Below are 26665 nucleotides of genomic sequence, written 5' to 3' on the forward strand. Positions count from 1 at the left end.
CAAGAAATTTAAATTATTTTTTGAAAAAACGTGTAGCATGTTTTAAAAGGAAAACGCGAACACTCGTTACTGAGACGCTCCTAGGACTCTGATCTTTAAAAAGCAAACATTTTCACTGACAACTTACTAACCTAAAACAAATACAATTCCATAGTTACCTGGCTTTTTAAGACTAAATTCTACAGCATACGGTCCTGCAGTACCCAGCAGGTCTTTTAGAATGAAATCTATGATTTAGCCTCAGTGTCAAAGATTTATTTGAAAAGTGGTATTTTTGTTATTGCTTCAATTCTTCAGTATTAGTATGACTTAAGAAATTGTTTTCTCTATCGAAAGATTATAAATATGTATCCTAGACTATTATATTCTCCATAAAAATTGTGAAAGGTTTGTAAAACTACAGCAGTGTAACATTTGCTGTTCTGTCTCCACATTAAAATCTCTACGTCACTAATGGTTTATTCATAAAATAACACTTCACTGATTAATTCAATTGGACATGAAGATCAGTTAATACAGTCTCCGACCGTAATTTTAGGGACACCACAGATGTGTTACAATGGTACGTGCACGGGGCACAATTTTGAGACTTCAAACGTGAATAAAAAATGAATTCATTATCCTAAAGATTTCATTCCATTTTTAATGCTGAGGAATTAAAAAATATGCATAAGGAATTAATGAGGAATTAATCAATATGCATAAGGTCAGTAAGTCAAAGAGACCAAATTGGGGATGAGGTTCCTAAGATCTCAGAGCACAGTCTGAAGCCAACAGCATCAGCTGGACGGTACCTGCATCTGCGTCCGTGGCCTGGACCCTAGTCAACAGCGTCCCAGGCTCTGTGTTCTCGAACACGGTGATGGCGTACGGATCGGCGGAGAATTCAGGGGCGTTATCATTCACGTCTTCTAATGTGAGCACAATACTGGCTTGACAGAATCTACCCCCTCCATCTGTGGCCTTGACGAGCAGGTTATAAACTGCTTGCTCCTCACGATCAAGGGGGGCTAATGTTTTCAGTTCACCTGAAAACAAACAAAAAAGTGGATTCACTTGAAATTTAAGGTGTGAGCTGCAAATGCACATCTATTTCTTCCCCTTTCCCTCTTACAATGACAAAATTTTGGAGCAGCAATTTTATCAATGCTATAGAGTCAACGGCTGCAGGAGCACACTGAGATCCAGGTTTCCAAATCCTGCTGGGAGCTAGCTTTTTTAAAAAAAAAAAAAAAAAGCTACCTATTTTCCAAATTTAAAATATTTTTAAATTGACTTACAGATTCATATGTTTACAATTAGTTCTGGGGGGTGGAACTCCCAGAAAACTGTTACTTGGACTCCTGATATTAACAAAATACAAACTGTAAGAGAGAAAACAATCTAACAGTCTTAAAGATATAAAGATGAACAGAATACCATTCATCATTTAATGAATATGCTAAATTATTAATTTATGGCCACATATTCAAGAAAACTATATACAAAACAGATAAAGCACAAAGTTTGAGATATACTTAAATTATGGAGTTGTGTGTTTTTTTTTTAAATGTTTATTCATTTTTGAGACAGAGACAGAGCATGAGCAGGGGAGGGACAGAGAGAGAGGGAGACACAGAATCCGAAGCAGGCTCCAGGCTTTGGGCTGTCAGCACAGAGCCCAGCACGGGGCTTGAACTCACGAACTGTGAGATCATGACCTGAGCTAGAGTCGGACGCTCAACCGACTGAGCCACCCAAGCGCCCAATTATGGAGGTTTTTTTAAAGTTACTATTAAAAAACTAAATTTTAAATTCTGGGTTCAAGTAGGCGATATTGTTGTCAATTTTTTTTTTTATCTTATCCCAAATTTTACACACTAAATTGCTGTGTAGATTTCTAATTCTAAAAGATGCCAATTTTGTAGCATCAGAGTAAATTTTCAAGGAACGGGATAGAATTTCAGATTTTACATGTGACCTAAGACCACCTATATCTGATATGACTTTGCTGGAACATGGTGAATTTTGCCCCAAACCCCATCTTACCTGTGTCTGGATTTAGTTTGAACTTTTCTGCCCCTGGACCAAATAATGTGTAAGTAATTTCAGCATTGGAGCGGATATCTGCATCTGTAGCAGACACCTGCATGATCAGCTTCCCGGGAAAGGCATCTTCTGGAATCGCTTCCGCATATAAGCTCTACAAAGATTTTGAATACCACGAACATAAAACATTAAGCGTTAACATGACTGCCAAGGGAATAACAGAAAAATAATCATTTAACTTTGGTCACAGAAAATGTGGGAAATGACAGAATTTAAAAATCCGAGGAGCTTCTGAAACCGATTTTTCTTATAAAACATATTTAAAACAAAAAGGAGTCACGTCACAGGTAATTCCTCTGTATCAATGAAAGAGTCTGATCTGACATTTAACCTACAGAATTCTGAATACTTTCTGTCTTTAAGTTGGTTTCATGTTTAACTTAAATTCTTATGAGTGAACATAGTAGCATTCCATATATATCTGAAAATTGGTGAGTCAATGCCTGTTACATCCTGTCTATTTTCAATACAGGAAGTTATTATTTGCAATCTTTCCTAACATACAGCCAGGTGACTGCAGTGGAGACAGACGTGATCCTCATGTCATGGAGAAAACAAAGATTCCCCCAGGTCGCCAGGGTGAGTGCAAGCGACACCATGGCCAGGACTCTTCTGTTACCCTGCCCCCGCCCTTCCCATCTGACTGAACTCAAACATAATCAACACTTCTTTCCAGTTCCAACTCATTAGAAATCCATGCTATCAACCAACACACAAGGCTAACAGGTAAGATTCTGTTGATTTTTTTTTTTTCTTAAGATGAGCTCAATTCTAGATGAACTACACTTTATGACTCATGAAACAGGATCCTTTGCAACATTGATGATTTCAAATGAGCTAATATCTTAATTTTATTATTCTCAAAGATGACAGCGCATCATATCCAAGTAATGTGCGAATGTTTAAAAGAAAAACACAGTAAGACGCACACATTTATTTTCTGTACGACACACACAGACTTAACCAACCCCCCAGCCGTACACGATACTGTTGCCAAAAAGTAGAGACATGGATGGGAATGAAGTCCTCCCTCCTCCGAAGCTCCCTTCCCTGCTGACTGTGCTCTATTTCCCTGAGAACGGCTCTGTCCCTTGCCACAGCTGTGACACTGCTCATCTCCTCTGTCCCTCTTCCAGACCGTCTTCCCCGCTCTCTTCCCCAGCCTTCCCTTCATCTACCACTCTTCTTCCTTCCTCAGACTCTCCTCTTTCTTCAGTGGACGAATCTATGTGCCTACTGACACGCGCCCTCCCTGCAACCAGGCACCTGTCCGCATCATGATGCCGAGCCCTCCGTCTCCAAGCCACTCTCAGAGTCCCACAGTTCGCTTCCACAGCTCCATCATCTGTTCAGCAGCCAAACCCCCATTTGCTGTCCTGCCTCCTAAAAATCCTCGGCTCCTGCCCTCTCAGTAACACTGCCCTGGTATGGGTCTCCTCCTCCGGCCTCTGCTTCCTCCTCCCTTCTCCCTAGGAGAGGAAATACCCACAGGTACTCTTTGTCCCTTTTCGTTATCATCCTCTCGGATGGATTCCATTGTCCGTCATCCAAAGAAACGGCTAAGTTTGCATCCCTGCCCATCTTCAATCTCACCGTCTCTAAACGTCTACAAAACCGATTCAACTGGATGTCCCGTGACCCTACACTTAACGAGTCCAATACAGACCACAACATGCTTCCTCTTAAGCCAACCCCACCCCAGGCTTCTATCTGGGTCTTTCTCCCACTCGCTTCTGTAGGAAATGGCAGTCAATCCCGACATCACACGCCTGCCGTGTTGTCACCCGCAGGCGGCACCACGGGCACCAGCTTGCGCTCTGCACCGTCTTTTGTCCCTTCGTGCCTTTGGCCGCCTCCACCCCGTGCTCTCACTCGCGCTCATCCAAGTGTACACGACACTACCGAACGAACATGTCTTCTGTAAGGAACTCTTGGCTCACGGCAGCTCCACCTTCCAAACACAACGGGTTCCGAGGTCCTCTCTTCTCTAGGACGGAGTCCCAACTCCTCTGCCGATCTAATCACCACCTCCCAAAGGCTGACACCCCCGCCCCTCCCCGGGAGCACTCCTGCCCCGGTCCTCCCACTGCAGCCTTGGATGGGAACGGCTCCTTCTTGGTGTATGTGTTCTCAGATTCAACGGGCCCCAGAGCTGCGGAGCACCCTCACAGACCTCGTGGAGAACAGCCAGTGCCCCCGAAATAGGCTCAGCCCCCAATAAGGGGAATGAAATCTTCACAAAGCATTTTTAGAGTTAAACATAAGTGCAACCTTGTCTGTAATTTACAGCTTCTGTGAATGAGCTGTTCCAACTACTGAGCATTTCCCAAAATAGTTCTGGAGCTGATCCAACTCTTGCCCCACTCAACACTCACCTCTGCTTAAATGCTCACCGGCTATCATACGAAACGCATCTGAATTACAGCCAGCGCCACAGGAGAGTCCGAATGAAAGGTTCAGAAAGAAATCCAAATTCGTAATACATAAAGAAAGAACCGCCTACCTTTTCACAGACGGGACTGTTGTCATTTGCATCAAGAACTTTCACTTCAACTATGGCTTTTGAGGAGAAGGTCCCATCGGTTGCTGTGATAGTCAGAAGATAATTGTCCCTTTTTTCCCTGTCCAGAGGTTTCTTCACAAACACCTTCCATTCATTCTGTATATTTTCAATAGCAAACTGTCCCAAAGGATCTCCTCCTGTTAAATCAATGGAGGAAGAGGACAAATTGGCTGAAATAAGTAAAGATCTAAGTGACAGGAGACATAAATACATTTAGTGTTATGGTTTAAAAGAATTAAGGGTTTTTTAAAAAATTACTACATTTAAATTTGGCTTATTAACTTTCCCAGTTACTCCCACCACCACCAAAACATCAAGGCATTAAAATGTGTACTGAAACACAGCATTAAGCTAAAGAAAACATAAAAGCCTACTAAACAATACGTTACCCTATATGAAAAATATAGTTGTTATACATATTTTATCATTTGCTAAGTTCAACAGAATGAGTCATAAAAATCAAAAACAGTCCAGGGGTGTGCCTGGGTAGCTCAGTTGGCTAAGACTCCAACTTCGGCTCGGGTCATGATCTCACGGTTCGGGAGTTCAAGCCTCCCGTTGGGCTCTGTGCTGACAGCTCAGAGCCTGGAGCCTGCTTCAGATCCTCTCTCTTTCTGCCCCTCCCCCACTTTCACGCTCTCACTCTCAAAAATAAACATTCAAAACAAAAATAGTCTAATGACAACTGTTAGCCTCTTCAATGTAGTTTAACAGATGTTATTTCTACTTATTTTAGGCTTACTTAATTAAAATCATCCCTTTAACTCCCGATCTCCCTAAAATACTATTATTTCAAAATTTATACCTCTAATCCGATTTATTTTTAACTTAAACCATTTTGCTTCAATGTTTTACCTGTTATGTAATATGTAACTTGTCTATTAATTTCTTCAGAATCGGCATCTGTGGTACTCAAGATGGCGATGACACCGCCTGGTGGGTCATCTTCGCTCACGGTCCCTTTGTATATCTCTGCCGTGAATCGTGGGGGGCTGTCGTTGACGTCGGTGACAGTAACATCCACGATGGCCGTGGAGGAGAGCTGGACCTTTTCACCATGATCCGATGCAACCACTTTAATCTGGTAATGGTCTCTCTCTTCATGGTCAAGTTCCTTGAGGGTCGTAATCCAGCCTGTCTCCATGTTAATGGCAAAAGATTCGATGATTTCCACACTTTGTGACTGATCTAGACTGTACATGACTTGGCCATTGGTTCCCGAATCCAGATCAGATGCCCTGGCCTGGATGACTCTACTCCCCCCTGGCAGGTTTTCAACAATAAAAGCCTCATACGGGTTAGACTCTAACACAGGGCTGTTATCATTTGCATCTTTCACTTGGATGCTAACATCTACAGATGCCACCACCTCGTAGTCCTCATGAGCGCACCTGGCAAGTATGGAAAACTGGTACCACTTAGTCGTTTCATGATCAAGACTCTTTTCAAGTTTCAGTCTGCCGCTCTGTCTGTCAATCACAAAGAACTCATCCCTGTTACTTTCAGGAGTGTTCCCTTTGATTAGGCTGTAAAGAACGGTCCCACTATGTTCTGCTCGGATGAGGTCTATCTCTGTTCCGATAGGCATGTCTTCTGAAACCGTATAGGTATAAAAGGGTTCCGAAAATTTTGGAAGTTGTATTTCTGGTGGAAGTATTTTAACATAGACAGGAACCACAGATTCCCTTGACGGAGACCCACTATCCACAGCTCTCACAAAGAAAGTGAAGAACTCATTTTCTAAGCCAATTAAGCTTTCTTTTGTAGTAATTATGCCAGATAGTTTGTTAATTTCCAAATTCTCCTTGACACTTTCAGAATCTGCTTCAATGGCATAGGTGACATCAGCATTGGATCCCTCATCGGCATCACTTGCAAGAACTTTAATGACGGATGTCCCTTTGGGAGCACTGGACCCAATGTCCACTTCATACTTGGTTGCTCGAAACTGGGGTGCATTATCATTGTCATCTGTAAGGATGACATTAATGGTGCAGAAAGCAACTTTTCCACCGGCATCCTTAGCCATTAAACGAACTGAGATTACTTTCTCTGCTGGAGTTTCTCGATCAAGTTTCTCCAAAGTAAATATCTGTCCTCTGTCATTTGTGTAAAATCTGTCTTTGGCAAAGTCATTTACAATATGGTAAGTAATGTGACCGTAAATACCAGAATCCCCGTCAGTTGCTTTGACCTCGATCACCAGCGTGTGTAAGGGAGCATTTTCGGCTAACTCCACTTCATATTCGCTCTGAAGAAAAACAGGACTGTGCAGATTGCCTCCAATTACAGTTACGTGAACCTGAGCTGAACTCCTAAAAACTCCATCAGAAACAGAAACGTTAAGACTATAAAATGGCTTCAAGGTGTGCCGGCGCACGTTTGAGAGTGTGACTATCCCCGTTTCCCCGTCAATGACAAAATTCTTATGATCATTGCCAGAGAGAATGGAATAGTCCAACCTGTCTATGTCTGAGCTGTCTGCATCATATGCTTTCACACAGGTCACGAAATGCCCATGCATGGCGTGTTCGCTGATTTTGGCTTCATAAATCTGTTGGTCAAACAGTGGCGGATTGTCATTGAGGTCCGTGACATCCACTGTCACAACCACATCACTGCTCAGGGGGGGCATGCCACCGTCCAGAGCCCTTACAAAAATCTTGTGCTGCTGGAACTGCTCGTAATCCAAAGTTCGGACTAGCGAAATGAGGCCGGTGCTGCTGTCTATGTGAAAATGATCATGACTCTTGCTATGGTTCCCAAACATATGGTATGAAATTCCCCTATTTGGTTCTGAATCAGAATCTGTCGCTCTAACTTGAACGACAGACGTGCCGATGACAGCTGCCTCGGACAGGGTTGCGGCATAAGACTGCTGACCAAACACAGGAGGGTTATCATTGATGTCTTCCACTATGATGTCAACAAATACTTCAGCATGAGCACCGGTCAAGGAGTCGGTTGCTCGTATGCTCAGTTTATAAGCCGGGTGGGACTCGAAGTCCAGAGGGGCTATGACATTTATAACTCCAGTGTTGAAGTTAACAGTAAACTGGCTGAAAGGATCTCCATCCGTAATGCTGTAGAACACTTTCAACCCTTCTGGACTGTTGGCTTGTACGTGGACAACCGGACTGTGCATCTGGATATTCTCCGGAACCTCTGCGCTGTAGAAAGGTTTTTCAAACACAGGCATGGCTTTATTCATAACAGTGATCGGAACTATCACTTCAGCCGAAAACGCTGGGTCTCCTCCGTCTTTTGCGACCACTGTGACAAGATATTCTTTATTTAAGGTGTCAGGTTCAAACTGCTTTTTCAGTGAAATTTCACCTGAGGATCCGATCTGAAAATGCTCGTGATGCTCTTTAAGGTAGTAATGCACTTCTCCATTTCTGCCACTGTCTCTATCAACGGCGGTAACGTAGCGAATAACGTGGCCCACCACGGTATCCACTTTAACAACAGCATAGTAAGGAAGGTTGACAAACACTGGTGCATTGTCATTTTGGTCTTCTATGTTGACCTTGACAATGACATGGGCCACTGCTGAAGGCTTGTGTTCTTGGGTCACTTCTACCACCACATCAAATGCCTCCTGCTGTTCACGATCAAACGGTATGCCAGTGGTTGACAGAACTCCTGAAGTCTGGCTTATTTTAAATCTGCGATCTGGGTTGAGGATATGGTAAAACAAAGGCTCGTTGATTGGGTTCCCAATGGCAGTAATGACAGCTAATGTTCTGGCTTCAGTGGAATTCTCTTTCACTACTGCAGAGTAGAAATCTTGGGTAAACTTCAGTTGACTTTCTTTGCTTTCTTTCACATTAATTTTTACAGAGGTAAAGCTTACAAATCTGCCATCAGAAGCTCTAACGGTTAACTCATAGCGGCTTCTTAGCTGAGTTGTGTTTTGTACAGTTATAGTACCAGTCTTGTGGTCCATAAAAAACTTCTCCCCAATGTTGCCCTCGGTGATAGAGTACATCAACTGTGAGAATGCACTTGAATCAGCATCCGTAGCATTTACTGTGATGACTTTTACTCCTCTGTATGTTGGCAATAAAAGAGATGCTTCATATAATGATTTGGAGAACACAGGAGGGCAATCGTTAATGTCTATTACACGTATAGTCACATTAGCTGCATACTCAGCAAATAAACGTGGTGTCCCCATGTCATGCACTTGTACGGTAAAGTGAAAAGTACTTGTTTCTTCATAGTCCAAACTCAGTACCGTATGAATAGCACCAGTGCTAGAGTCAATAGCAAAATATTTGTGTATAGATGGTTCAACGATGTGATACACAAGCAGAGCATTTGATTCTTTATCAGCATCAGTTGCTCGAATCACTAATGGGACATTTTTGTCTGTTAGGACCACGCTGTTAGTTGAAGCTGATTCGCTAATGAGTCCCGTATATTCTGCCTGCATGAAGACTGGCAAGTTGTCATTTTCATCCTGTAGATGCACTAAAACACTTGTGTTAGTAGACAAACCAGCCATGTTAGTTCCTTGTATTATCAATGTGTAAATGGGCAACGTTTCAAAATCCAGGGCTTTCTGAGTGACGATACTTCCAGAATGTGGATTAATATCAAAAGCATCAGCTACATTTCCATCTTTTATTTCATATACCACTGACGACTGACTCTGCGCTGTAACCATTCCGACAAAACTCCCAATGCCGACAGTTTCGCTGATTTCAACAGAATATTCTTTTGATGTAAACTTAGGAGAGGCATTGTCAGCAATTGTCACAAAGACATGCACAGAAGTTATTTCACTCATTGGTGGATTCCCTTTATCGGTAGCTTTCACCATTAAGTCATATTCCACTTGGCTATTTCGATCTAATTCTTTGGCAGTTTTTATTAAGCCCAAGATGGGATCAATGGTAAAAGAATTTCCAATGTTTCCTAGGAGGAGAGGGGGTAAAAACATGTTACAGAAAAATGCAAGGACCAATACAAGTAATAGCTGGAGATACACAAACTTTTTTTTTTTTAAATCTTTAAAAGTGATTATTCTGTAATTATACAGAAATTCAGGGGTTATCAACATTTGAATAGAACTCACTTCATTTTTATCCACCTAAAATGAGGCAGACTTTTCAGAGTTTTGTAAGTTATGAAAAGCAAGAAACACACGAAATATTACTCTAGGTAAAGCCAGAACTCACTTGCTATCACCTGAACCAGGAATATGTTGTAGAAGGTTATCCTTTTGTAAGGCAGTTAATAATTTTCCAACGGTCCCTCAAAAATCCTTTGAACATACTTCTACTTTCAGCATTTATCACTTGCAAGTTTTCAAGACTCTTACTCATTATGAAAAGGAAGACTTCAATTCACCAAGAAAATTTAACAAGGTTCAAGAGAGCTGTCCCTTATTTTAAATATTCAGGGAATGGTTGAATGAGCTTGTGCATTACCTGCCCTACTGTGTCGCTTTTGAAGATTTCTATAATATTCCCTTCTTAATCTTTTTCAGGTCAATCTACCCTCTACGTCAGTGGTTCTCAATTGGGGGCGATCTTGTCTAGATGGACATCTAACAATGTCTAGACACATTTTTAGTTACCACCACCTAGAGGGGGAGGGCGTTACTAACTTTCATTGGATAGAGATCCAGTATGCTATTAAACATCCTACAATGCACAGGGCAGCCCCACAACAAAGGATTTTTTGCTCCCAAGTGTCAACAGTGCCGACAGATAAACTCTAAAACAGACGGTTTTACTTGTTCGCTTTGGGCCTTTTCCAGCTATACTGTAGGTGCCTTTTGCTGCAAATGCAACTCCACAATAGTCCAGGTTTTGTATCACCAACTGAAATCTTTCTGAAGACACCGGCAGCTTACTGAAGTCTAGCAGTTTACGATCTCTTTGGATAGATTACAGCAGTGTGAGGGTCCTCAGACTGGATTCACCTACACGCACTCCGTCTCTGTTCTGTTTCACATCCATGAGTCCCGAATCCATTATCCCCCTCACGGAACTGAGTTTATTTTCCCCAAATGAACTATCCCACTTCCCCAAAACAAACCTGACTTGCCACTTAACTGTTTTTTTTTCAAGTTCTGTTTTCGTCTAGGTTTGCAACCGCATGTGGCCCTTCACAGGCCAGAATCACTTAGTGTGATTTAGAAACGGGGGATTGACCAAGCACTCCTTTCTCCACATCATTACTAGTAAACACTTCCCCGACAGCCTTCATTTCCTTCCTTTAATACTTTTTCCCAAAATCCATAATATAATTTTTTCTGAGGCCAGACCGGGTCTGGTTTTCATTAAGCCTGCCCGGTTCCACGTCTCGGCCCCACGGCCATGAGGAATAGTCTACAACAGGGCAGAGGCCAGGCTCTCTTCTCTACAAGCCCCAAGTTCCAAGCTGAACCCTTGTCCATGAATGGGTGAGCCGTGAGGCCTTTGCCACGCCTCACAGACCCTAACTTCTGCCTGTCTGAATGTATGAGTCAACAATCCCAGATTCTCTCATTGTGCTTTAGTCAGTCACCCCAACTCCAGGGACCTTTCTCACCCTACCTGGGCGCCACCCAGGCCTTCCAATACTGACTGTTTGCCTGGACTAATATGGAGACCGAGAAAACCTTTGTACAGTGGTCTGCATCCCCACCCCTTGGGCTTTCCCTAAGTCTGTACTAACGAAGGAGCCGACCTACCATATTTTATATTCAATCCTCTCTTTGGCATTTCTCTTATTTTGTGTAGTGAAATCTTAAAGCTTCAAACATGCAAGGCCCAACATGGAGGAATGAATAGATTTTCTCTGCAGTGAAACAAGCTGGTGGTATTAGAACACTCTACTTTCCACACAATGCGCTCCCTACCCTCCCAGCCTTGCTGTCTCTTCACGCCTCATCCCTGCGAGAACATTCTCATCTCAGGATGACTGTATTTGGTGGGTTCTTTCTACATTCTCATCTCAGGATGACTGTATTTGGTGGGTTCTTTCTAGAACAGTCTTCCCCAGCTATTATCATTGCTTCTCCATCCATCCATCCATCCATCCATCCATCCATCCATCCATCCATCCAGGTTTTACCCAAATGCCCTTCTGCTTAGAGAATGTGGTGAAGCCTTCCTTTACCTCCCTAATCAGAATGGCTGTTTTATTCTCTTATCCTGTTTTTTCTTTATAACACATATTGCAACCTTCTTATCCGTTCTTCCACTAGAATGTAAGCCCAATTTAAGCATGGCTTGTTTTATATATTCTTTTACCACCTGTGCCTAAAAAGAATACCTGACACACAGAGACATATCCTATGTCCTATGTAAATATTTGATGAATGACACAACTTCTATGCATGGATGGAAAGATAAATTAAATACCAAATGGGTGGACCAGAAGCCTGAAAAATATTAATACATTCGTCAAAGCACTGTATTTATATTTTTACTTGGTTCTGTTTTTCTGCAGTTTACTTCTATCACTACCAATAACTACGTGTTGGATTAAGCACTGCATTCTGAAGTACATTTTGACAAAAGCAACACATACTAAATGGAAATTTCTGATAAAAATTTTTATCAGTATATAGGGGCACCTGGGTGGCTCAGTTGGTAGAGCGTCCAGCTTTGGCTCAGGTCATGATCTCACGGTTAGGGAGTTCGAGCCCCACGTCAGGCTCTGTGCTGACAGCTCAGAGCCTGGAGCCTGCTTCGGATTCTGTGTCTCCCTCTCTCTCTGTTCCTCCCCCACTCACGCTTTCTCAAAAATAAATAAACATTAAAAAAAAATTTTTTAATCAGTATATAAAATTCAGAAACATTACTACCAGACGTATGTTAATAGGAAGGTTAAACAGGAACCCAGCTAGCCAGTTAACAGTGGGTTTCCGACATACATATACAGTATGGAAGGAATCATCAGATCTGCAGATGGGAAAGCAACATACTTATGTGGAAAAACACTGCAGGGCAGCTGAGTGGCTTAAACATGCCCGTCTGATCCACTAAGGGGTACAATTCATCAAATGCAGAAATACACGCATGTTATTTGTCAAGAAATTAATAGGGCAGTGGTGGAACTCTTTACTAGGTTGGGGGCTTAAGTCATTCGCTTTAGCTGGAGATATTGGTGATTTCCGTGTAGCCCTAGATTGTTGTGTTTGAAGTAGGCAATTATCTGGACAAACATGTGAATTTGGGCACATTAGCTATGACTGTATTACACACATACACCCCAAAAGAAATGTCAGAGAGCTATGCACAGAAATCTTTCTTCCTATGGTGGACACGCTGTGGACCCTCAGTAAAGTGCTGACTGCCCAACAGGATGGCAGCCTCAAGTGTGAAACATACAGTTGCAATTGCACTTCTATTTAACCTAAGTTTGAGGAAGAAAATCAATTCTAGTCAATAAGGATATTTACAGAGTATCTTCTATTTCCAGGCATTATGACAGTTTGGAAGTTATAATAATCTACTTTAAAAAAAGAAACAAACACACACACACACACACACCACACGGTCCAGAATAGGGCGCTGATGTCTCTGAACACGTTAAGTCAGTTGTTACTGAAAATATCCTTTAATTAATTCCTTTTTCCCTGAAGACTCCTAATGAGACCAAAATTTTTGCTCAATGAATTGCTGCTAATTAAACATGCAGTGTTACAGCCTGAATTGGTAACTAGTTTTCTCAACTTTATTAAATGTAACCTAACAAATGAGAAGGTGAATATGAGTAACTTAAATGAAAGGTGTTATGACCACTTTACATTTCCACCTATTCCAACAGATTCACACACACACACTCTTCTGCATTTTAACAGTGGCTGCTGCCTACAATTTTTGAGCACACTTTTTATATTACCAAATCTATAAAAATTATCTTCTAAGAAGTTCAAATGCTACACTGAAATAGGCCCTTGGTATTATCTACTGTTTGAGTGGAGATACAGTTCATTCTTGGAATACCAAATTACTAATCCCATCAGTCATCGCAAGCATTTAAAGAATGCACAAGCCTTTAGCGAGGCACCAAGAATCGTACTTTAACCACCCAGTTGTTGAAAATTATGTGAAAGCTAAGGGGAAAGTTGAACATTTTCTCCTACACAAACCCAGGCGGTTTGTCTGTGAGAAAATTATTTTACTGAAGTGCGCAGGCATGCACAAAGGGAATGCACTGTTTTTTTAACAACGAAATTTCTGACCCCGTGGAAAAACCTTCATCTTTGTTCAAGGCACTCACTACATTTTTAACCTTGAACTACGAGCAACACATAAGATCTTATTTGTAAGTAATGGACTATATTTGGTTATTTTCAGGGAAACAAATGAAGCTTTGAAAATACTAAGAAGTAAAAATAGTTTAACCACATAAAACACATTTTTTTAAAAATTATTCTCCATGTACCCAGCTTTTGATTATATGACCTATAGTTAATTCATACCTCTACACCAATACCAATGTCTAGGAAATGCACAATTTCTAAATATGCAGAGGAACAGACTTATAAAAAAGTGAGAAGAATGAAAGAGACTATATTCTTTGTACTAACAATGACCTTGAGAAACATGGAAAAAATGGAAGCTGCCTTCTTGATACTTAATCCCTTACTCATTGTATTCGGCAGGAGGGAAAGTTCCAAAGCAAGATGAATTCTGACAGTACAAAACATATGCCCTAAAGCAGATCCCTGTGTCAATCAGGGGCTTTCCTTTGCCATGAACATACATTTGTGGAGCAGTGATAGCCTCTACCTATCAAGTTCCTAGCGCGGCACCCATGGAATGAATAAATGAAAGACCGAATAGCATCATAAAAGAGAACAGAGAACAAAATATTTCACTTTGGTACAACTATTTCTGGGTGATCCTCCTTGTGTCCACCAGCAAGACCCTGGATCTCTTGCCCTGCCACACCTAGAAGAAAGGTCCACACCGACAGTTCAGTTGGCCTTCCTTGCCCAATTCCAGCAGGCTCCTTGGGCTTTTCAACGTTTCCAGTCCAAATCGCCACCCTGGGCCCTATTGCAACAACCTAATTCCATGAAGGAAACTCAACTGTAAAAGGTGGATGACAGGGGCAGAAAAACTAACCCTGGAAGGGGTAAGCAGAGGCAGGACACCAGCACTCTTGTCGTGGAATTTCCTGCTCTGCCCAAGAGAAAATACTCCCTGGCTAAAAGTTAAATTACTAAGGCCAGTGGTTTCCTAACAATGTTTCAGAGTTAACAAGTCTTATGGAGGAAAATGTCGTATGGTTACAACATTGTGGAAATAAGGAACTGGACCGGTTTTCTTCACTGCAAGACTTCTCAGAGCCTTGAATCATGCTAAGAATGTGAATCTCTTTACTGGAATGTAGGAGTCTCACGAGTCTCACCTTGCTTTCTAAAGAGGCTTCTTTCTCCTAATATGTAAAATGGTAGCTGAAGATCAATTTAAGCCATTTTTACACTGACACACAGAAATGTTTCTACATGTGAAATTTTGGAAAAGAAACGTACTTTTTAAAGTTAACATACTGAGGGCTCCAAAATTACCTGATTCGATCGAGTACAGCACTTCAGCGTTCTTCCCTTTGTCCTTGTCCAGAGCTGTAACCTGCAACACTACTGAGCCAATAGCTGCAGATTCATAAACCCTCCCTTCATAGGAGGAACTTGTGAACCAGGGGGCATGGTCATTGGTGTCACTGACATTGACAATAATTCGTGCAAAGTTGCGCTTCACAGGAACATCTTGATCCCGTACCTGAAAGATTCAATACATTATCATTCCTGTGTATGTGTGTGTGTGTGGGGGGGGGGGGTTCCCCTATATGGGATTAAAAATCACTCTTAAACACAGGAGACCTTTCAGAAACCAATTACTGGCCAAAGGATGAGAAGAAAGCCGTACCATGACGGTAAGAACATGTTGGTGGATGGCTTCATGATCAAGTGTTTCAGAAGTATAGAGAGAGCCTGTCGCAGGATCAAGACGAAATTTCTTGAGACTCAATGGATCAATGCTGCTCTGCAGTGTATAGATGAGCTTGTTTTTTTCATCCTTATCCACAGCACTGATTTGTAGAATTTCTGTTTCTGGCACTGTGTCTTCAGGAATAACAACTTCATATTTTGATGTAGAAAATTGAGGACGATGGTCATTTGTATCTATTACTTTGATGAATACCTATAATGACCAAAAAGACCCATTATAATATCCCTAATTATAATATTTTAATATTTATAGAATCAAGGGGAAAAATCAGGTGCACAATGGGGAAAAAAACGGATTTAGCAAAATGAAATACAAAATTGGGAAATAAAAACAAAAACCTAGAATAAAAAAAAAAATCCTTAAAATTTTTCATTGCTTCTTACCTGTATGAGCAAGATAATGAACACCTCTCTAAATTCTTGAGAGTAACTTTGGAGGGCATATGTAACACCTTTCACACACTTCTTTCTGACTGAATACTTAATTTCTCTTAGGTCACCACTAGAGAGATATTTCTAGAGTACTCATGGAAGAGTAACCAAGAATTTACTTGAGCAGGATTTACAGAAGGCTAATTTCTTGTATCAGATTTGAATCTGCAACCACCACACTAATGAGGAGAGTACGATACCGGATGATTACTGTGTTGATCTATTTATTTTTTAGATGATTCCTAGTATTTAAATTTCTCATTCTAATCTTTAGGACTCCAAATTGCTATTGATAAATTAGAAATGTACTTTAAAATCTTCATTACATTTTTGTGACCATAAAACTTACATATAAATAGGAAACACACTCATTTCCTAAAAAAAATTTAAGGACACTGAAAAGATACACTCTCTTAAATATGTCAGCACAGGGGCACCTAGGTGGTCCAGTCTGTTATATATCTGACTCTTGACTTCAGCTTGGGTCATGATCTCACGGTCATGGGATCGAGCCCTGTGGGCTCTGCAGTGGGCATGGGACCTGCTTGGGATTCTCTCTCCCTCTTTCTCTGCCCCTGCCCCACTTATACTCTCGCACTCTTTCTTTAAAAAAAAAAAAAAAAAAAAAAAAAGTCATCCTAGAATAAAAACCTTAGAGGGAAAAAAAGCCTATATTAAAAAAACTTAGTCCTAAGCTGAATTAAAAAAATTTTTTTTTTTAATTTTTTTTTTTCAACATTTATTTATTTTTGGGACAGAGAGAGACAGAGCATGAACGGGGGAGGGGCAGAGAGAGAGGGAGACACAGAATCGGAAACAGGCTCCAGGCTCCGAGCCATCAGCCCAGAGCCCGACGCGGGGCTCGAACTCCCGGACCGCGAGATCGTGACCTGGCTGAAGTCGGACGCTTAACCGACTGCGCCACCCAGATGCCCCTAAAAATATTTTTTTTTTTTTTTTTTTTTTACTTTAACAGTAAGAGGATTACTTTTCAGATTGAAAAGATGTGTGTGGATAAGGCATAGTGCAAATCAGTACCAATTATAATAAGATGGTTTAGTTACGACCAAGAAATCTGAGCTTCATTAGCCTGTATAAAGAGGTTCACTAGTCCAAATGGCACAGTAGGACAAAGTCCCGGGAATGCAGAGGTTTCTATTAAGCACACTGGTGCAGGCATGTGAACTAGAGGTCTTTCCATGGAAACTACACCAGTGCTCTCATAAAACCCTACAACATCACTGATGGACTTGTAACATTAAACTTTATATACTTAAGATATGCATTCACTAAACCACAGAAAGATTTTATGTGAAAGTTATGTAAACATTGAAAATTACAGACCATTTTTCAAAGGTCAGTGATGATCCAGAAGAGATGGTTATAATTTCTCTAAGTTAAACCATTATATGTTCATTTCCACTATAAATTTATGTATTATTTTTCTAACGAAGTTAGTGTTGGGCAGAGGTGCTTTACTTCTGCTCTAAAGTCAATTAATCACAACTAAATAGAACAGCTAAAGTAACAACCTTTTTTTTTAATTTTTTTTTTTAATGTTTATTTACTTCTGAGAGAAAAACAGAGACAGAGTACAAGGGGGGCGGGGCAGAGAGAGAGAGAGAGAGATAGAGACAGAATCTGAAGCAGGTTCCAGGCTCCAAGCTGTCGGCACAGAGCCTGACACAGGGCTTGAACCCAGGAACTGTGAGATCATGACCTGAGCCGGAGTCGGACGCTTAACCAACTGAGCCACCCAGGTGCCCCAGTAACAACCATTTCTGATACAGCAACTCCACTGAAACATGGCCGCAGGGCCCTTATACACTCGGCACTCACCTACACAACACTGGGGGGCAAATATATGTACAACAGCCTCTGTCCTGGGTAGCTTTCAACCTCCGCATGAAATGTCTTATGCATACGAAGCCACATATTATCAGGTAAGTTATCAAGTAACTTTTTAGGAGTCCAGAGATGGTGTGGGACATTTTAAGGAGGAGGTAAGCCTTGGCTTGCGTAGATGATCAATGTATACTGGGATTGGGGGGGAACGCCTTGGTCAGACGTGAAGGCAAGTAATAGCATCACACATCTTGGCTTCTGGAGACTGGAGAAAAGGACATCGAACTAAGAGATGGTAAAGGAGAAGGGAGAAGGGAGGATCCAGTATGCAGAGCCTTGAGAACAAAAACTCCCGTGTGCTTTGAACTATTTGTTGGGAGGAAATTCACCTTTACCTCCTCTTCTCAACTGGCAGACTATTCTAGCAGAGCAAGATGAATCGCAGGGATGGAGAATGGGGACAGGGAGGTGACTCAGGTGTCAAGTGGGGAAAAGAGTCCAAACCAGTGCTGATACGCAATAGCGAGTGCTCTGTGGGCGCACAAGGGCAACTGGTTCCAGGGGCTTCAAGCACAAGCACCCCGTGTGCTACCTCACTCACCCCTCAGAAGTGCCTATGAGGACAAAATCACGATGCCCAGTTTCCAAGTAAGAAAAGGAAAACACAAAGGGTTTTAGCCACTTGCTAATGGATAGGGTTAAGAGATTCAACCAAATGACCTGCGCATAATGTTGACCGATGCTTGAAAGAAACCGTAAGAAAACATGAAAGCAAAGCTGTTTTGAAGAAAAGAAAAAGCCTTAACTGGATTTCGTAAATTACCTCGAGACACCAGATAAAGCAAAGTGACTTGAATCAATACCCATCAGCATCCGAAGCAGAAAATGGCAGGACAGGAAAGCATGGAGCGGTGCTGTTTCCAGAAGGTACTGGGGGTTACACTATGACCCGCCCCCCACCACCACCCACCTCTGCTAATGATGCACTCACTATGGCTTAACCCCACACCTCCAAATCTCCCCCAAATCCCCAAATCTCCGATTTGCCCTTGGCTATTGACCTCAATGCAGCAAAACTCACCCTGTTGGTTCCGGACTTTTACCTACAAACCTGAATCTACTGGGCTGTGTTTCTGGTACCTTATCAACCTGGTTCTGATCTCGGTGATGCTCTTCCGATGGTATCTGCTGCTGTGTTCTCACTCACACTCCTATCTCCCTGTCATCTGCCCCACATGGAAATGTAAACCTAATTACCGACCGTCCCCTCTGTCTCACACTTTAACAGGTCAGTGTGGGCTCTGTAACCACTAATATTCTGACTACCTCTCCCCGCCAGCAATTCCATTAGAATATTACCAAGACCCCCTGAAAAGGACTCAAAATAACTTACAGAAGTATAAATGAAAGACTGAAACTGAAGACATTCTGCATACCTCAAAACACTAGAATCTATTTGCCAGGATCTATGCGATATTTCAATCAACCTGCACCACATTTCACACTAAGCTTTTGACTGTCCTAGCTAACACTACAATTATTGGGGGAGGAGCCCTCTGCTAATTACTCACCTATGTAGTAAGTGGTAAATCCTACAGGTAAACAGCATCTTCATTAATGAGAACGCCTGGCACAGAGAGCCATTTAGTTCCTTTTGCTAGATTTCTGGCTAGTTGATTATTTGAGCTGGTCCACATAAAGTTATACTCTTTGAGCCTTTCAAAATTTATCCTGTTAAATTTATTACAATTCTTGATATTTTTATTCTCATGTTCATGCTCTAAAGCCTAACTTCTATAATGGGAACAGTTACTGACAAAAATGAAATTTTAATACTGTGCTAAAACGTTTACATGACAATCTCAAAATGACCCCAAAGCATGGTACATATGTCAGTTGCAAATACACTAAAAACCACAGGCATTTAGAGAAATGAATAAGGCCTTTTCATAACTGGCTCTAAATTATCTACTCACTTATTAGTTGAAAAGACATCTCAGACTTTTAGTCTTCAATCCTACGAGATGATTTGACAGATGATCTGTCTCATATCAGATTTAAATTAGCATAATTTAAGATAAAAAAAAAATTGGCTGGGGAGCCTGGGTGGCTCAGTTGGTTAAGCTCCAACTTTAGCTCAGGTCACGGATCTCAGAGTTTGTGACTTTGAGCCCTGCATTGGGCTCTATCCTGACAGCTCGGAGCCTGGAGCCTCCTTCAGATTCTGTGTCTCCCTCTCTCTCTGCCCCTCCCCTGCTCACACGTGTGCATGCCCTTTTTCGCCTCTCAAAAATAAACATTAAAAAAATAATAAAGATAAAAAACTGGAATTCAGGAGCATTTTATTCAGTATTTAATTTCTTCCTCTTTCAGAGTACAGCAGATTATATGTAAATCTTAGCTTCTACAATCCTAAGGTAAGCTCCAAAGGTACAGGATTTTGTTTCCTAGTATTTAGCTTCGAGAAGAAACCTGCCATATAACGAGTGTTTAACAAATTCTCTAACAGTCCACAATGAGAATCAAAGAGAATATAGACTTAATTTATAGGATTTTTGCCATTTCAATTTGAATTCCCAGTAATCTGACCATCTCTTAATCATCAGATAGGAACAAATAAAGATGTTAAGTGAATTATGACAACAATTTTACCATTTTATACAGCCCTAAAGTAGCCAAGGTGGGGGAATTGAGAAAAGGGATTTAAGACATAATCAATCACTTTAATGAGCTTTAATGAAAATGACTCGGAGAATTCATCCTCAATAGTTATAGATTTTATATTAATATTGTTCAAAATCAGCAAAAAAAATGAAAGATTTTGATAATTAAAAGGGGGCTTTTTAAGTCTTCTTGCAAAATTTCCAAAACTGGGTAATTACATGCCAAACCTAAACTGAGATGTGCAGTTAATTTTCTTTCCCTAAATACAAAGCCTTGGTGTGCATATGTGGAAACTCTAACAACACAGTAACTCTGTGAGCCTCCGAGGGCAGAATCAACTGCCCATACCGCGCCTGGGCCCCGGATATCACAAGGTCATACTAATCTTCCTCTGACAAACGCATCCTTACTAAGTCACCTACCTGTGTAAGTATGGCGGTGGTTCCGTCTGTGGCTTCGACTGTGAGGTTATAGTTTGATTTCTGTTCTGCATCAAGAGGTTTGGCAACAACGATCGTTCCGGTGCCCTTGTCAACATCAAAGTGACTGTCATAGTTGCCACCTAGGTTAAATTAGGACATACAGAAAAGTAACAACAGGTAGGTCATAGGATGAAATTCTGTCATTTATTTTGTGGCTTTCTACTTGTGAATGACAGGGGGGGAAAAAAAACCAAAACACTTCTGATATTGATCAAGGTGATTCCAAGGAGCTTTCATTTTGAAAGACAAGAAAAGATGGGCCAACTAGAAAGACAATGCTTACTAATGCAAAGTTGAGCTCTAATTTCAAGGGAAGCTAGTAACTGAGAGGAAAGCAACTCTGAAAACAGAAAAACGTTGCTGATAATGCCAATGAATTACTTTCGATTTGCTCCTTCAGGGGTTCTGAATAGCTCTTTAATTTATATACCTCAGTAGCTATATAAAGCATCACTTACTAACCAAAATCGGCTATTTAAACGTTTAACTACACACACAAAAATTATGACACTTGAACGAACTGCCCTAATAGATTAACTATTCAAAACAAATGTTAACTCTGGAAAAAATAATGGCAGTTAATGTCAATTAGTCCTGGCTCTTACATACTTGAAAAGAAACTTTCCCCATTGTTGCCAAACACAAAGCGTAAGGAAGCAAAAGTTTCTGTGCTACGAGCATTATCCAAATGCATTCCCAATTATATCCTAGATAAAACTCTCTTTTCAAATCCACTGCACTTGAGATACTTTTATCAGTGAAGCGAAATGGAATGAAAATAAAGACTTGACGTCATGATGATGTTCTATTACAAAACGCACCAGAAAGCAAAACGAAACACACAGAAAAGCCACAATCTTCAGCTAAACCTAAAACTAAGGATGATCTGGAGATGTATCAGAAGTCAGCATGTCTGCAGCTGGGATGGGTGACCATGCGCACACCATGGAAACAGAGGGCAATGAGAGAGTCACTGGACACGAAACAAAGCTTTAAAAGTTGACGCTTTGATCTTAGGATCTCATAATCTGAGGCAAATTATGTGATCTCAGCAGATACCTTCTGCTGTACAGTTCAGGTCACAAGTCACCTGCAAGACGTGAAACGCTTCTCTAGCAAGTGCGTCGCCTGGCACGGCCAAACAGAAGCAAGCGAGCGTGGGAGGCAAGCACAGAACAAGGAGGAGCAGTCAATCAAACCAGTTCCAAGCGCAGTCAGTGTTACACGGGGAAGTTACACACGGCACAGCCGCAGCCTGCTCGTCTGCAAGCGTGACAGGAGTTAACAGACAGCACACACACTATTTTGACCGCAGTCAGTTACAAAAATAATCCTTTTCTTTAAAACTAAAGTAACGGCTGGGGGGCCCGGGTGGCTGGGGCGGCGAAGTGTCCGGCTCTTGGGTTTTCAGCTCAGTCATGACCTCACGGCTCGGGAGCTCGAGCCCCACGTTGGGCTTTGCGCGTAACGGTGTGGAGCCTGCGTGGGATTCTCTGTCTCCCTCTCTGCCCTCCCCCTGCTGCTGGTTCTCTCTCTCAGAATCAATAAATAAACTTAAAAAAAAAAATAAAGGGGCGTCTGGGTGGCTCAGTCGGTTAAGCAGCCGACTCCGGCTCAGGTCATGATCTCGCGGTCCGTGAGTTCGAGCCCCGCATCGGGCTCTGTGCTCACAGCTCAGAGCCTGGAGCCTGTTTCAGATTCTGTGTCTCCCTCTCTCTGACCCTCCCCTGTTCATGCTTTGTCTCTCTCTGTCTGAAAACTAAATAAACGTTAAAAAAAAAAAAAAAAAAATTTAAAAAAATAAATAAATAAATAAATAAAAATAACGGTTTCATAGGTGTTGATGACATCAACAATTTCATACAATGACCCAAACTGGGAAAACAGCTTAACAGTCTAGTGTGGAAAATTAAAGAGGTAAAAATCCTGTACCCCCCTCGCCCTGTGGCCCTGGCAGCCTAGTCCCATCGGCTTCAACCCACTGAAGTAGCATTTGGGGTACGGAGGGTGGCTAAGGACAGAAGAGGGGAAAAAGGAATATAAAGATCCAACTGGAGAGGAGTTGCAATACATACTTTTGCTTTTAAGTATCTTTGTGATTAAGGTAATGTGAAGAAACAGCACTTAAAAACCTAAGATGTCAAAGTTTAGTGCGAATTTCTTTTTTTAAGTATGTCAGAATAAGGTAACACGTTCTAGGTCTAAACTAAATGGCCGAGAAAAAGGAAAACTGACCTAGGCATGTCATTTTTATTACAGGGTTATTTCATCTAGTGAACCCTGCTTCCCACATTCCCAAAGTGTGGTAAAGTCAAACTTAAAAAGGCCATAGTTGGCACTGTCATTTTTAAGTCATACAAATAAAATTTGTAAGCTTATTCCCTATAAAATACGGACTGACCTGAGACAGTCAAGCAGGCAGTTATTTTAAGCATTCAAACCATATTCACTAAAAATAGCCATGTGCCATGTTATGTATCAAGAAGGAAAATCAAGAAGCTGTGCTTTTGAACCAAAAACATTCAGATTTCTAACTCTTTGATGCACTTCTGAAAACCTTATTTTTAGGTTCATGATACACAGCACCTATTTTAAACAAGGTGAGTACGTGCTGGATGTTGTAACACATTTGCAATCAAAATACTGCAATTTAAGACAAATTCCCCACTTCTGGCTCTTGCTCCCAATTTTAAGTCCTGAGATGGACACAAAAATCAGAAAAAGAGACAGGTTCTCAAAGACAGAAATAAATCAAAGACACGCTCTCCTCAGTGTAACCCACACACGGACAATGAAAACTCTGAGCCATGCTTACCGATGATATCAAACCAAAGAGGCGTGCCAGGAGGCTCCACGGATATCACTCCAATCATGTGAGCAACCGGGTCACTTTCCATGACAGTAAAGGTAAAAAACGGTTCTTCAAATGAAATCGGCTCCAGGGATGGTTTGGGTTTGGAAATCCATTCAATGTGGAGTCGCGTGGTTGACGACTTTTGGGGGCGACCATTATCAACTGCCTTAATCTATAAAATGTAAGCAGAGGGGATAAAAGGAGCAAATTAGAAGTTACATCCATAAGTGAAGCACAGATCAGTTTGGTCTTAAACTAAGTTAATTTCAAACAGTATCTGTATTTGTGTATTCCCCATGTTTAAGGTTTGATTAAAAAGAGCAACCTCTCAGGGCGCCTGGGTGGCTCAGTCGGTGTTCGGCACCCGACTTCAGCTCAGGTCAGGATCTTGTGGTCTGGGAGTTCGCGCCCCACATCGGGCTCTGCGCTGACAGCTCAGAGCCTGGAGCTTGCTTCGGGTTCTGGGTCTCCCCCTCTCTCTGCCCCTCCCCTGCTCACACAGTCTCTCTCTCTCAAAATTAAACAAACATTAAAAAAAAAAAAAAAAAAAGAGCAACCTCTTCATGCCATAGTCAATGTAAGTAATAACTGGAGTGACAGCTGAAGAGGACAACCTAAGCCACATTTCCCAAAGTCAGGTCACAAACACTGAGGCTACTTATTGAAGAAAGAAAAAGTTACAAGAGAAGTGATGTGAGACCAGATTAACAGTCAAAGTATGTGAGAAATTCAAAGACCAGATCTTAACTCACTGAAAGGATATCATATTCTCCAGCTCCAGAGAACTTCTTGGACGAAACCACTCCGGTTTTTGGCTCAATGAAAAATTTGCCATGCTCGTTTCCATCCTCAATGCTGTAAGAGATCTCTGCATTGGGACCTTCGTCTTTGTCTGTAGCGATAACACGATAGATGGGCTCTCGCTTGGAGTTTCTTTCTCGTTCTGGTCTTTCCCGCTCTGGGAGTCTGATTTTGTAGAACTTTTGTAGGAACTGGGGTTTGTTGTCATTTTCGTCAAGGATTTTCACAATTACTCTTGCAATGGTTGACTTGGGGGGGCTACCATTGTCTGTCACGGTAACCTGTGTGTGAAAGGGAACAGGTCGACAGAGGTTTTTAAAAATAGAACTACATAAAAAGCGATTACCTTCCTCCAAATTGAGGATAACCTGTATGTTGCATAAACCTGTATTTTGTATCTCACCCAGCACTAGGACGCACACCATCTCCTCTCCTGACAACAGGAGGCAAGGCAACGTGTCCCATTCAGACAGGGACCCGGGCAGCAGGCGGGGGCTGAGGAGGTGGCACAGCAGGAGCGCCGCCTCTCCCCTCACCACGCTGCCTGTCCCAGGGCTGCCACAGCTGTAATGCGCATGTCGCCAAAATGGCAAACCATCAGCAACATCTTTTTGAATCGTGGAAGAGCTACAAGGAGATTTTGCTTTTCAATAAGGAGTCCTCTTAGGAATAACATCCACTCTCTACCCTTAAAAATCACATCTCCACATACCGCATTAAAAATCATCAGTTTAAAATATGTGCAAAGTCACGTGCCTCTTCATACTAGCCGTCGCCCTTTTGTTCTGTCGGACCCTGTTCCTGCACAGGAGTCCTCCACATTCATCAGGGCGGACATAAAAACTGTCATTCCAAACCCACTTATTCCATAATAGTTTCAGTAAAAAGAACATAAATAACAACCTGAGGTCTTGAGGACTGGTGAATGCTTCCATATGCGCAATTTCATCCCGAAATCAGATGTCCACTATTATTTTGGTGTGTACGTTCAAAGCAATAACCCTAGGAATAGCTCCCTCACCACATCCTCCAAAATTAATCACTGAAATGCATTTTTAAAAATATTAAAGTACACTGCAGGTTTTTGTGGGACTCATTTTTGTTTTTAAAGCTTGGTGAGTATAAATCTGTTGTTTATAAAAATGTGACTATATCCTAATAGTACTCGTCAAGAGTATTTAAGTCAAGTAGCTGTTTCTCCTTAAGTACATGATTGGGGCACCTGGGTGGCTCAGGCGGTTAAGCATCTGCCCCTGGGTTTCGGCTCAGGTCACGATCTCATGGGTTTTTGAGTTCGAGCCTCGAGTCTGCACTGTCAGTGCAGAGCCTACTTGGGATTCTCTCTCTCCCTCTCTCTGCCCCTGCCCCCCCCCCCCAATGAAAATACACAAGCTTAAAAAGAAAACAAAAATGAAAAAAATCAAGTGCATGATTTACCTGCTCACACTCTCAAAATAAAAACAAAATTTACAATTACTATTTAATTTTAACCTCCCAAAACATTTCCTTTGGATCAGTTTTCAGATGATCTTTAGGAAAAAGAAAGAAAATTAAAGAGAAATAGAAGCAAGCACTATGTTTTGCAGTATCATCACCAACATGGTTTTAAGTTTCGGTTCAATAACCAGCAGCCAGTAACACAGCTTTTAACACGAAACTGCAAAACTCCTCAAGACAGGCCAATCAACACCGGCGTTGGCCCTCAAACACCCCACCAAGGACTACAGAAAACATACGAGGTATGTAAACAAACCATTACAGTCTTATTTCCTACCAACGTCTTACTATCATCTTCAGAGTCCTAAGTCCTAAGTCCTAACCTTACACTTGCTCCCATCCAGCCTTTGACAGGTGCCACCAACAGGTGGCTCTGGAGTAGGGCACACAGCCAGCAGGTGTCCCGTGCAGCTCTGACCAGGGCATGGGCCCAGCACGATCCGGACAGATTGCCACCGGTTCCTTTTCTTCAG

At 41.7% G+C, this 26665-nt stretch overlaps 1 protein-coding gene across 3 annotated transcripts in view; it reads right to left on the minus strand.

Moving 5' to 3' along the window:
• The window catches only part of FAT1 (FAT atypical cadherin 1), a 133528-nt gene that overhangs the window by 23155 nt on the left and 83708 nt on the right, over window positions 1-26665 (minus strand). For all 3 annotated transcript variants that reach the window (XM_030312170.2, XM_032592824.1, XM_032592825.1), the window contains exons 5-13: window positions 24647-24976; window positions 23856-24066; window positions 20981-21120; window positions 15535-15810; window positions 15177-15387; window positions 5507-9574; window positions 4592-4788; window positions 2029-2182; window positions 795-1028 (exon numbers count right to left, since the gene is read on the minus strand). In XM_030312170.2, coding sequence (XP_030168030.1) covers window positions 795-1028; window positions 2029-2182; window positions 4592-4788; window positions 5507-9574; window positions 15177-15387; window positions 15535-15810; window positions 20981-21120; window positions 23856-24066; window positions 24647-24976 — 5821 coding nt within the window. The remainder of the gene's footprint in view (window positions 1-794; window positions 1029-2028; window positions 2183-4591; window positions 4789-5506; window positions 9575-15176; window positions 15388-15534; window positions 15811-20980; window positions 21121-23855; window positions 24067-24646; window positions 24977-26665) is intronic.

This window comes from Lynx canadensis, chromosome B1 (assembly GCF_007474595.2).
Source record: "Lynx canadensis isolate LIC74 chromosome B1, mLynCan4.pri.v2, whole genome shotgun sequence".
Taxonomy (NCBI): domain Eukaryota; kingdom Metazoa; phylum Chordata; class Mammalia; order Carnivora; family Felidae; genus Lynx; species Lynx canadensis.